Source organism: Myotis brandtii, unplaced genomic scaffold, assembly GCF_000412655.1.
Source record: "Myotis brandtii unplaced genomic scaffold, ASM41265v1 scaffold326, whole genome shotgun sequence".
Taxonomy (NCBI): Eukaryota; Metazoa; Chordata; class Mammalia; order Chiroptera; family Vespertilionidae; genus Myotis; species Myotis brandtii.
Window position 1 is genome coordinate 3,010,512 of NW_005362534.1, and position 13,376 is coordinate 3,023,887.

The window sequence follows — 13,376 nt, forward strand, 5'->3', positions numbered from 1 at the left end:
GTTTGCCGACCACTGTTCTAGGATGAATGCCACATAGTAGGGGCCTAAGTGTGCACATGCATGAAAAAAAAAGAATACATGGGATTCCCATTCTTTCATTCAATCCTCACATAGTTATAGCATGCCCATTCTTCCTGTCATATGCCAGGTCTTATCCTAGGCAGTGAACCACAGATGTTAATAAAACATCTCCAGCTTCAAGGGCTCACAGGCTAGAGGGGAAAGAGAAGGATAAACAATGAATTATAAAACTCAGGGTGGGTGGCAGGCACAGATAGAAATAAATATGCGCTGGGATTATTGTCCTCGTTGTCCTATTTATAAGGCATTGTCTGTGTTTTTTGCAGTTTTAATGACTTTATTTGACAATCAGCGGTTAGTTCTCATCCACACAAACCGTTTGTAGATTTTTGAAAGTGGTGACAGGTACGTAGGTGACCAACACATAGAGCTTATTTGGTGAACCTTCATCCTTATTACATTTTCTGGACAACTGCACCTGGATGTGGTATGAGACATCCCTTATTCCTTTGGCCCAGACAGCTTTGTTGAGCTTGGTATCAATGCCCACATCTAGAGTTCCCATCTTCTCTATGGCAAATGTCCAGATCTTTTTGAGTGCCCAAGGGGCCCGCTTCTTGAAACCCACTCTATGGATGCGCTTGTGAATGTTCATGGTGTATTATCTGGTCACTACCTCATTGATGGCAGAATGGCCCACTTCTTTCTCACCACCCTTCTTTGAGGGAGCCTTTATGCCAGGCCTAGATTGGAAAGAAAGGGGCGTTGTCAGTTTATTCACAATTTAGACACATCAAAATAGTATTCACAGGCCCTGGCCGGCTTGGCTCAGTGGATAGAGCATCAGCCTGCGGACTGAGGGGTCCCAGGTTCGATTCCGGCCAAGGGCACATGCCTGGGTTGCGGGCTCAATCCCCAGTGGGGGTGTGCAGGAGGCAGTCGATCAATGATTCTCTCTCATCATTGATGTTTCTGTCTCTCTCTCCTTCTCCCTTCCTCTCTGAAACCAATAAAGAAATATTTTTTTAAAAAAAATTATTCACAGGAAAGTGCCAAAAAAAAAAAAAAGACAGAATCTCAGTAAGCAGGTGAAAGAACACAGCATAGGTACAGAAAAGACATGATTATTTCAGGTTATAGAAAAGAAATGATATTTCAAGTAGAGGACTCCAGTCTTCTATACATACATGTTAATATCATCACCATCATCATCATTTTTTAAAGGAAGTACTTGAGTAATGTGACAAGTACCTGGGACTCCCAGTGTTGCTAAACTGTTTCAGAGCAGGGCACTGAGTTTTAAAGGAACAGAGAAAAGGGAGGTGAGAAAAGCCTCATGAAGTTAACCCAAGTAAAAATTACAAAATATGTGTGTATTATGGAGAGAGAAAAAATTACAAAATATTTATGAGAGTTTTCTTAGTTTTAAAAAATAAAGACAATCAAAAAAGGAAATTATTTAACAATCATACGTAAGTCCACCCATAAGCAATGGTAAGTATCTTTGTTTATCTCCTTCCTATTTTTCTAGAATATACATACTTATAAATATATGAAAATGGGACCAATCTGTATATTTTCTTTTGTGACCTGCTTTTTCTCAAATAATAATACTTTGTGAGTATCTCTCTACATCATCCAATGTTCTCCTATGACATCAAATTTAAGGGCAGCACTATATAGAAGGATAGTAAGATGGAATGCAATTGCTGATTAAGCTACAAAGTTAAATACAAATGCAACTATCAGTGTTAGCCTTTTCAGGTAGAAATCATTTGCATTTCTACAGGACAAAAAATATCACTCACAATCTTATCAAGTTAACGTGTAAATATGTAACTTCGTAGTCTGGGCCTAATCAATAGTAATTAGTAAGTTCAAGTTAAATTTCTTTAGACCTGCACTATCCAGTACGACAGCCACTAGCCACATGTGGCTACTGAGCACTTGAAAGGCTAGTGTGACTAACTGAACTTTTAATTTTATTTCATTTCATTTCAATTTTAATTTTAATTGAAAATTGAAGTAGTGTAAACTATTTTCCCATTAAATTCAACCTTATTGTTTAGGTAGGACTACATTTCACTTTAACTGTTGCATCTCATAGATATTGCTGTACTGTACTATACTATGTGTGTCAACTGTGTGAGTCATCTCCAGTATTAGACATAAACTCATTATTTCTCTAGTTAGTGTTAATGGATTGAGTCAATTCAAATTTTTAGCATTAAAATGTGTTTAGCCCTAGCCGGTTTTGCTCAGTTGATAGAGCATCCACTTATGGACCAAAATGCCCTGGGTTTGCTTCTGGTCAAGGGCACATACCTTGGTGGTAGGCTCCTCCCCAGCCCAGGCCCAAACGGGCTTGTTCAGGAGGCAATTAATCGATGTGTTTCTCTCACATAGTTGTTTCTCTCTGTCTTTCCCTCTCTCTTCCACTCTCTCTAAAATCAATGGAAAAATATCTTGCCCGGCCAGCATGGCTCAGTGGTTGAGCATTGACCTATGAACCAGGAGGTCACGGTTCGATTCCTGGACAGGGCACATGCCCGGGTTGCAGGCTCGATCCCCAGTAGGGGGTGTGCAAGAGGCAGCTGATCAATGATTCTCATCATTGATGTTTCTATCTCTCCTTCTCCCTTCCTCTCTGAAATCAATAAAATATATTTTTTTAAAAGAAAAATATCCTAGGGTGAGGATAAAAATAAATGTGTTTATGTTTATTTGAACATTTTATTCAGACAGCACCATTTACCATCATACCCATATAAATCATAACTGGTAACTAAATGGAAATACTTCTTATACTTTAAATTATAATATAATTAAATAATTTTAAAATAAAAAATAAGTAGGATGAATATCAAATACACACACACACACACACACACACACACACACACACACACACACTTGTGAACCCAAAATGCAAATTTCAGTTAATATGGTAATTAGAAGGCATACAACTGAGGCAGAATTGAGTGGAGATGTAGATAGTAATACTACACAGAAGAGGGGGGGAACAAAGGCATTGGAAGAAGTATGTTGTAAAGTTCATATAATTTGCTGCAGCAGACCAAAAAAAAGTTATGTGTAAAAATCATTTAAAGATAATAAAGTGAACAATATTAAGGAAGATTTTCAGCAAATATAGAGTGAATTTGATGAGAACAGTAAAATTAGATACCTGCATTCAAAATTGAATGCCCAATGAAAATTGTTTAAAAAAAATGATAACAAGTTCTGAACTTGGAACTTTGGCCAGCTTTAAAATGGCTTGAGCACTAGCCCATGTGGCTCAGTTGGTTGGGTGTTTTCTGTGCACCAAAATGCTGCCCCGCCCCCACCTGTCAGCCCAGTGGAAGATACACAGCATAGCCATGTTTTTCTCTCTCCCTCTCCCTTCCTCCCTCCAAAAATCAATTTAAAAATCTTTTAAAAAAGGCTTGAATTCCTACACATAAAAGAAAACCAGTTTTAGATGGCAATAGTAAATGAAATTATTTCATTTATTGAAATTTTACTTAAAAATTATAAGGAAAATACTAAAAACTATATTTTACAAAAAAAGAGAAAGATCTTCAATTAAAACACAAAATAATTGCCTGTAGAATACCAAACCTTTCTAACAGTACCTAAGATTAATTGATTTAAAATTGGAAAAATTGCAAGTACTTTTCTTAACTTTGGATGATTCATGTGATATAGGACACTGTCTAGTTAGTATTTTGGGTATATTTTGTTTGAAAGGACTGCCATGCTTGCAAATAAATGCCAATTCATAACCCTCCAAAACAATAGCATAGATATTTTTTTAAATATTTTTTTATTGATTTCAGAGAGGAAGAGAGAGGGAGAGATAGAAACATCAATGATGAGAGAATCATTGATTGGCTGCTTCCTGCATGCCCCCTACTGGGGATCGAGCCTACAACCCAGGCATATGCCCTTGACCAGAATTGAACCTGGGACCCTTCAGTCAGCAGGCCAAAGCTCTATCCACTGAGCCAAACCGGCTAGGGCAATAGCATAGATATTTTAAAATATTTTACATCTGTCAAAGAAGAACCTTAGTTGGATATAAAAAAAAAATTATCATGATGGATGGTGCTCCAGCTGTTAGGTCAAGATTTTGGATCTGTTGAAATTAAAACAAGAGACTGATGTATTTCTGGTGACTTCATATTACTTATGATACACACTGAAAATATTTGTGCTCAGTTTTCTGAAAAGCATCATGGAAACGATTGTTAAAACTATTCAGCATATACGTACAAGTTTTATGACTCATCACCAATTTATGGAACTGTTGAAAGAAGTAGACAATGAATGTAATGATCTTTTGTTTGTTGCCAAACAAAAAGTTTTACAAAGTTTTACTGGGCTGTTAACAATAACAAAAGGAGTGTTTGCCAAATATCCATTAATTTAAAAAGCTGGCAATGTGATTTACATGTTTTCTTATGGATAGCACACTGCATATGAACAAGATAGACGTGAAGCTCTACGGAAAGGAAAAGCGTATTTATGATTTAGCTAGACAGGTATAAGAGTTTATGTTGAAATTGAAACGTTGCATGATTTAAATCAATAATATTGATTTTAGCCCTAGCCTGTTTGGCTCAGTGGATAGAGAACTGAAGGGTCCCAGGTTCGATTCCAGCCAAGGGCACATGCCTGGTTGTGGACTCGATCCCCAGTAGGGGGCGTGCAGGAGGCAGCTGATCAATGATTCTCTCTCATCATTGATGTTTCTATCTCTCTCTCCCTCTCCCTTCCTCTCTGAAATCAATAAAGAAATATATTTTTAAAAAATATATTGATTTTATACATTTTTCTAACACGAAACAATATGCAGAAGATTGTAATTATAATAGACAGCATTAGGTATATTGGCTGTAAAAATTGTAAGTAAACTTTGAAGAATGCTTTGTTTATATTGATGAATCTAGAATTGCTTTTCAAATAACACAATGCTTCTTTGAATTTAACATTAAGAATACTGAGTTGATCCCTGACCGGTTTGGCTCAGTGGATAGAGTGTCGGCCTGCGGACTGAAGGGTCCCAGGTTCGATTCTAGTCAAGGGCATGTACCTTGGTTGCGGGAATATCACCAGTGGGGGGTGTACAGGAGGCAGCTGATCGATGTTCCTCTCTCATCGATGTTTCTAACTCTCTATCCCTCTCCCTTCCTCGCTGTAAAAAAAAATCAATATATATATTTTTAAAAAAAAATACTGAGTTGACATAAATGAGTGGATTTAATTTGTACAAATGTGGTTTTGAAACTGACATGTTTTGCTTCAAAATCAATTCTTTTAAAGTTAGTTTTGTCAATGTGGATGTAAACATTACAGGAAAATGATTTTTTGGTACTTAGTTTAGTTATGGGAAACTTTTAGGTATATTAAGACAACTTGGGTATGTAATCTTACCTTTTTTCAGTTGTAAATTTTATGAAATCTAAATAGAGATTAAATACTTTTCATTAAAATATAGCACCCAAAGATGTGCTATAAGGGTAAAATACATACTGGATTTCAAAGACTTAGGATAAAAAAGAGAATCTAAAATATATCATTAATAATTTTTTTACATATTGAAAGGATAATACTCTGAATATATTGGGTAAAATAATATACATTATTAACCTCAATTTCTCCAGTTTGTTTTTATTTCATTTTTTAAAATATATTTTGTTGATTTTTTACAGAGAGGAAGGGAGAGGGATAGAGAATTAGAAACATCCATCAGCTGCCTCCTGCACACCCCATACTGGGGATGTGCCCGCAACCAAGGTACTAATATATGCCCTTGAGAATCGAACCCAGAACTCTTCATTCCGCAGGCCAATGCTCTATCCACTGAGCCAAACCGGTCAGGGCTTTTATTTCATTTTTTAATGTGGCTACTATATGTGGCTCTATTGGACAGCACTGCTCTGCATTAGGTTTCATAGGAGTACTTATTTGAGAATATTCCAGCACAACAAAGAAAGAACATGGAATAATTCTTTTATTATTTAATAAATAATCTTTTTAAAAAAATATATTTTATTGATTTTTTACAGAGAGGAAGGGACAAGGATAGAGAGTTAGAAACATCGATGAGAGAGAAACATCGATCAGCTGCCTCCTGCACATCTCCCACTGGGATGTGCCCGCAACCCAGGTACATGCCATTTTCTTAACATCATTGGGTAGTGAAAACCATGATGTGTCTGAGCCTTGCAGAAACTTAGCAGGGTTAGAACCTGTGTCTTTGGAGGAATAATAGGAGTTGCATGAGAAAAAGAAGGCTCAGGTCAGATTGTGAGAAGTGTTTAAGCCATACATAGCATTTGAACTTCATTCTGTAGGCAATTGGCACTGAAGAGTTGTAGCAGCGGAGTTGTTATATCATTAGAATTGTATTCTGGAAAGATGACTGTTGAAGCCTGTGGGGCATGAATTGCAGGGAGCCAGTTATTACTGTGGAGGACAGAACGAATAAAGGCCCAAATTTAGGTAATAGAATAGGGGTTCCGGGAAATGACCAAATGTATTTAAGAAAGATTTGGTGAGGAGGCAGAAGTCTGAATTGATCCAGGGTTGGGAGTTTGCAGGGACAAAGGATGAGGGTTTGAGGGCTTGAGGGCTTGAGGATGTGATAACCAACTATGAGGAGAGGACAGAAATAAGGTGAGTGATAAAGTGAGGAGGAAATAGAGTGGTCCTCAGACTGAAGGACTATTTAAAGGGTGAAGGGTATACTTGGATATGATCCAAGAATGGGCACGCTACACATACTCTGAGTGGCCATGACTTTTACATGAACTGCCTACTGCCCCCAGCCTGCCACAAGCATCCAGAATTATTGGAGCTAAATAGTTTAAGGAACTGAGATAGGGCGTTGGCCAAATCTCCCACAAAGAAACCGAAACTCCACTGAGGATGAGACAGGCATTGCATTCAGGTGTCAAAGTTGTTAGGAAAGGTGAGCTGCCACCTGGAGGCCTGGTAGTGAGTGATGGGGCTGGATAACGCATTAACCTCCGGGTTTTTTATTAAGCCTGTGAACAAAGAGCTGAAAGTATCAAAAAGGCAACCTTCCTGTTTTCCTCAACTCCGCACTTTCAAAAGCTGACTGTTTCCCTGAAGTCAAGCTTGCCTGTTACCAAGACATTTAAACATGTCTTAGACTCCATTGTGTCATATACACCTCAGAAGCATGGCTTTTCTTCCTCCTTTTTAACATCTTATGTTTTCTATACATTCACTGCTCCTTTTAAATTTATTTATTTCAGAGAGGAAGAGAGAGGGAGAGAGAGTTAGAAACATCAACGATGAGAAAGAATCATTGATCAGCTGCCTCCTGCACGCCCCACACTGGGGATCGAGCCTACAACCCAGGAATGTGTCCCGACTGGGAATCAAACGGTGACCTCCTGGTTCATAGGTCGACGCTCAACCACTGAGCCACACCAGCCAGGCTCACTGCTCTTGTTAAATTTTAATTTTAAACGCACACACATAAAAGTTTCAAATAGTGTACAAGGAACACTTGTACACCCTTTACCCAGATTCAACTATTGTTGATATTTTGTCCTGTAGCCTTGTTAGTCACTCTCTCTTCTTTAATTTACCCATGCATATATAATTTTCCCCAAAGCATGGATTAGTTGGAGACATTATGTCCCTTCACTCCAAATGCTTTGGGGTGTAATTCTTAAGAACAGGGACATTCTCTTATATTATCACAGTACACTGACCAAAGCCAGGAACTTTAACATTGCTACAAGTTATTGTTTAATCCAGAGTCCTTGTTCCACTATTGTCGATTGTCCCCATAATGTCTCCTATGGCAATTTTTCCTTCCTGGTCCAGGATCCCATCCAGAATCACACATTATGATTTACTTGTAAAATCTCCTTCGTTTCTTTTTTTAAAAATAAGTTTTATTTTTCCATTGATTTTTAGAGAGAGTGGAGGAGAGAGCCAGAGAGAGAGAGAGAAACATTGATTTGTTGCCTCAAGCCTGCAACCGAGGTACATGGCCTTGACAGGAATCAAACCCGTGACCCTTCAGTCCGTGGGCCAAGGCTCTATCCACTGAGCCAAACTGGCTGGGGCTCTCCTTAGTTTCTTTTCATCTGAAACGGTTCCTCGGCTTTTCTTTGTATTTCTTGACCTTGACATTTTTTTTTTGAAGAATATAGGCCATTCATTTTGTGGAAGGTCCTTTATTTTGAGTTTGTCTGATGTTTCTTCAGGATTAGGTTCAGGTTGTGCATTTTTGGCAAGAAGACCACAGAAGTGATGTTGGGTCCTTCTCAATACATCATAGTAGGGGGTACATGATGTCGGTTTGGACCAATTTGAGATCTTACTAATTGTACAACAACGGAACTTTCTTTAGCTTTATTTTTTCCCATTTGGCAGGCATCTTGCATTGCAGTGCATTTTTCTTTTTTGCACAAGCATGTTAATGGGAAGTTTCTAAATTATTTTTCATTAGTTGCAAACAGCCAAAGTGCAATAACCTGGTGTTTTTTAAGGAAGCAAGTTTAAAATAACATACATTTGCATGGCCGATGTGGCTCAGTGGTTGAGCATTGACCTATGAACCAGGAGGTTGCAGGCATGATCCCCAGTGTGGGGGGTGCAGGAGGCAGCCGATCAATGATTTTCTCTCATCATTGATGTTTCTATCTGTCTCTCCCTCTCCCATCCTCTCTGAAATCAATAAAAATATATATTTTTAAAAATAACATACATTCATTTTCACTTATGGAGCTTTTATGTCAATAGGTATACTCAGATTAAAATATACTAGTATCTACTATCTATTTCAGGCAAAAATGAGAAAACTACATATTTGTAAATAATTTAGAAAAAAATGTGATTTAAGATTATTCAAGGACAAACTTCCTGACGCAATGAACATATTTTTATTATATTTCTGAAAATCGAATTGGCTTTATTAAATGAATCATAAATTGGGCAGCATCTATCTAGCAACTAGAAAGGTGCTCCCCAATGAACATATGTTTACAATATCAATATTCATATTTCCTTGAAGTCGAAGACCCTTATGATTAACATGCTGACATGCCAGGTAATCGACTCTAAAACCAGAAGAAACTATGGGTTAGTGGGAAGGACTGAATTATCATGTGTGGTGTGGATCTTAACAGTAACTGCTGCATAATTAGTTTAGGCAGATTCTCAGAGACTGGAAGAGGGGAGTCATGGAACTGGTGATGCCAAGAGGAAGAAGCTGAAAACTGAGCCAAAGAAGAGTTTAAAATAAGAGCTGTGTCAACATGCATAAATTCACTTGCTTTGAAGAAGCTGCAATGGGATCCAGGAACAGGAAAAAAAAATATTGTTTTGCCTTTGCATGCCAAAATGTAATCTCTCTTTTTCTTCTACTCTTTCCTTAAAACAACAATTGTCTGCATGTAGGATGAGTGTGTTTTAAATGAACCATTCAGTGCTTTTTGCCCCCTGTTCTCATTTCCAGTACGGAGCGGCAACATGATAGATTAGAAATTCTCTTGGCTTTAGAGTCAGACTGACCCACGTTCTAAGCCTTGCACTGCCACAGACTGCCGTGTGGCCTTGAGCAGGTTGCTTGGTCTTAGTCTCTATGTCTTTAAACAGGAAAAAAAAACTTTTCTGGGTCGGGAGGATTAGAAATGACATATATAAAGAGCTCACAGTACTTTACAAGTACTGTGGCCCCTAGTGGACATTCCATAATGGAAGTGGGACATAAGGACAGAGGAAAGAGCCCTGGCCTAGGAACTGGGGCATCATGGTCCTGGTCCCTAAGCCTTCATTTTACTATCAAGCACCTGACCTTGGGTTGCTCCCTCAAACTCTCTGGGCTTTAGTCCCATTAAGGAAGGCGTATTGGCTGGCGAGAAATACAGGTCAAGTTTGAGGGCACTAGCATGCTGCCACTAATGCAAAGAGGGAAGTTCTTCACTGTACAGCTGACTGCTGCGCTGTGGGAACAGAACAAGCAAATGAGGGATCAGCTCTGCCTGGGCTGGGGTGGCATTTGAGCTGGGTCTTGAATGCTCCATTATGGGCCTTCCCACTGGAGGAAGGAAGTGTTTCAGGCGAGGGCAGAGCCCTAAGGGTCCGGTCAGTGAGAAGCATGGTGCTGCCATGCAGTGCAAAATGGTGGCTCACATCCAGTCCCACTGCCGTCAGCTTCTGGGACTACCTCTGACTGTTGAGTTGTATCAAAGACATTTTAAGATCGGTGAACCTTCTGTGGGCTTTGGAAATCTTTTAGCTCTACTGTAGGGAAATGGTTACTGAAATGGGAATTGCCCTCTAAATCCCCAGGTACCCACCATTTGGACTGGGCAGAGGAAAGTACCAGTTAAACATCAGTCTTAACTCATCAGTAATAACGAATACTTCCACGGGGCTATCTATGTGTCAGGCACTGTTCACTGTTCTGAGTACTCGACTTCCATTAATTTATTTAAACCTCAGGATAACTGTATGAAAGTGGTGCTGTTGCCCTGGCCGGTTTTGCTCAGTGGATAGAGCATCAGCCTGCGGACTGAAAGGTCTCAGGTTCGATTCCAGTCAAGGGCATGTACCTTGGTTGCAGGCATATCCTCAGTAGTAGGTGTGCAGGAGGCAGCTGATCCATGTCTCTCTCTCATCGATGTTTATAACTCTCTATCCCTCTCCCTTCCTCTCTGTAAAAAATCAATAAAATTTATTTTAAAAAAAAGAACGTGGTGCTGTTATGATACTTCCTTCACAGATGAAGAAATGTAGAAAGATTAGATCATTTGCCAAAGGTTACCTGCAACCAAATGGAATAATCAAGATAAGGATCCAAACTTTGTGCAGTGGCAGTATCGGAGCCAAAGAGGTTTATCCGAGGTGCGATTATTGCTAATTGAAAAAAAAAAAAAAAGGATCCAGGCTGGCCAACAAAAGGCCCTGCACCTAATCATTCTGTGAACTGCTCCTCTAGAGACTGCAGAAGAAAGGAATCAATCTTATGGGAAAATAGATATTTAACTAGCACAAACAGTTGAGAATTTAGTTACATCTTCAAACTAAATGATGCACTCAGACAAGAAGCCAGGGCATTGCTTTTGGGACCAAAACACGCTCTATTATTTGCTTTGGTAGCACTTTTGATTGTGTCATGACTTGGGACACTTAGGTAATGCATTGCAACGATCAAGTCTCCCTCCCCTGTAATGTGCCATTCTTTGCCAGAAATGAGAGGGAAAAAGGAAGTGGGGTGGGCTGGACAGCATTTTATGTGGAGAAATGAGGGCTTTGTAAAGAGGCTCAAGTGGAGGTTCTCTTAAGAAAGGCTGGCCTGGTATCTTTTCAGGGCTGAATGATGGAGCTTCAGACTTCCAATCTTCCCTCCAAGTCAGGTTTTCTCAAACTGGAGGAACCCTTTGGGGGTGGGTGGTTGTGTCTTAGGGCACTGAGAGTCTGTGGGGTGAGGGGAGTCTGCAGAGTAATGGCAGGGACTGACTTGTCGTCCTTTTGTGTTCTACATGCTAGTTCTAGAAAGGCCAGCGGGGACACAAATGAGGATTATGACCAGCACGTGGAGTACTGGCTTGAAATGTCTTGAGGAAAGCCTTTTTTATAACTTATGTTTTTTTTTCTTTCTTTCTTTTCCTTTTTTTTTTTTTTTTTTTTTTTGTTAATCCTCACCCGAGGATAATTTTCCATTGATTTTTAGGGAGAGTGAAAGAGAGGGAAAGACAGAGAGAAACACTGAGGTGAAACAAACACATCGCCTGGTTGCCTCCTGCATGAGCCCCAACTAGGGCCCGGGCCGGGGAGGAGCCTGCAACCAAGGTACGTGCCCTTGACCAGAATCAAACCTGGGACCCTTTGGTCTGCAGGCTGATGCTCTATCCACTGAGCCAAACTGGCTAGGGCTAATTTACTTTTCTTAAATAATCCTCCAGAAAATTCTACCAATGAACGCTTAAAGACCTTCTGAATGGGCTGTGGACTGCCCGGCACCCTGGAGATCAGAAATATGGGGAACAGAGTGGGAAGTCACAAGGGATGGCGGTCACCCTCATCTCCCTCCCCCAACACCTGATCTCATCTCAGAGAACTCGGTCTCTCTTGGGGTCTTTGGAGTGTCGACCCTGATGTTCTATTTCTCAGTTCATCTGGAAAGACACAGATGTTGAGAGCCTACATTGGGAGTGCAAGGGTGAAATATCAGGAGTCCCGAAAGAGCTTGGTGCCTAGGGTAGGGTGTGCCTTAATAATATCAACATTCTCATGATTGTAGCTACCTCCCATTTATCAAATGTGTCATGTGGCCCAGCCAGCATGGCAAGTGGTTGTATGTCGACCTATGAACCAGGAGGTCACGGTTCGATTCCCGGTCAGGGCACATGCCTGGGTTGCAGGCTCCATCCCCAGTGTGGGGCGTGTAGGAGGCAGCTGATCAATGATTCTCTCTCATCATTGATGTTTCTATCTCTCTCTCCCTCTCCCTTCCTCTCTGAAATCAATAACAAAAATATATTTAAATATGTCATGTGTCAGATACTGCCCACTGTGCTTATCATATGTTTATTCATTTAATCCTCACAATAGCTCTATGAGGTGGATACTGTTATGAGCTTCATTTTACAGAGGGGGGATGGAGGCACAGAGGGATTGATGAACCCGTAGGAATTCACCACAGAAATGATCTGATAAAGACTGGCAATAGCCCTGACTGGTTTGGCTCAGTGGATAGAGCATCGGCCTGCGGACTGAAAGGTCCCGGGTTCGATTCCGGCCAAGGGCATGTACCTTAGTTGCGGGCACATCCCCAGTGCGGGGTGTGCAGGAGGCAGCTGATCGATGTTTCTCTCTCATCGATGTTTCTAACTCTCTATCCCTCTCCCTTCCTCTCTGTAAAAATCAATAAAATATATTTTAAAAAAAATTAAGACTGGCAATAGCTCCAGAGAGGAGAGAGGCTGGACACCCTCTCTAGGGTCACACTCCCTGATGGGGAGGGGCGCCTGCTGGTGGGAGGCAGCAGACTCACACACCTGGCTTTGGGGAGTTGTAAGAAAAGGGAGGGGCAGTATGAGACAACAGCCAGGGTTAGCAGAGGCAGAGCCATGAAGGAGTGAAGAGCCCGACTCTGGAGCCACCTGCCTGGGTTCAAGTCCCAGCTCTCCCGCCTTCTAGCTTCCTAACCTCTTTGCACCTCAGTTGACTCGTTGGTAAAATGGGGATAAGTGCACCCACCTTTCGGGGCTGTCGTAAGGATTAAAGAAGTTAGTGTTTGAGGTTAAAGAATGCCTTTCTCTGGGAAAACTGTAACCATGAGGCTGGTTTCCCAACAGCCC

At 40.4% G+C, this 13,376-nt stretch overlaps 1 protein-coding gene across 1 annotated transcript in view; it reads right to left on the reverse strand.

Moving 5' to 3' along the window:
* Positions 1–330: 330 nt before the first annotated feature.
* LOC102256707 overlaps positions 331–13,376 on the reverse strand; it is an 18,129-nt gene continuing 5,083 nt past the window's right edge. Inside the window, 3 exon segments of the mRNA XM_014543436.1 lie at positions 331–764; positions 9,583–9,650; positions 10,838–10,929. Of these exon segments, the coding sequence (XP_014398922.1) occupies positions 377–764; positions 9,583–9,650; positions 10,838–10,929 (548 nt within the window). The 3' untranslated portion in view covers positions 331–376.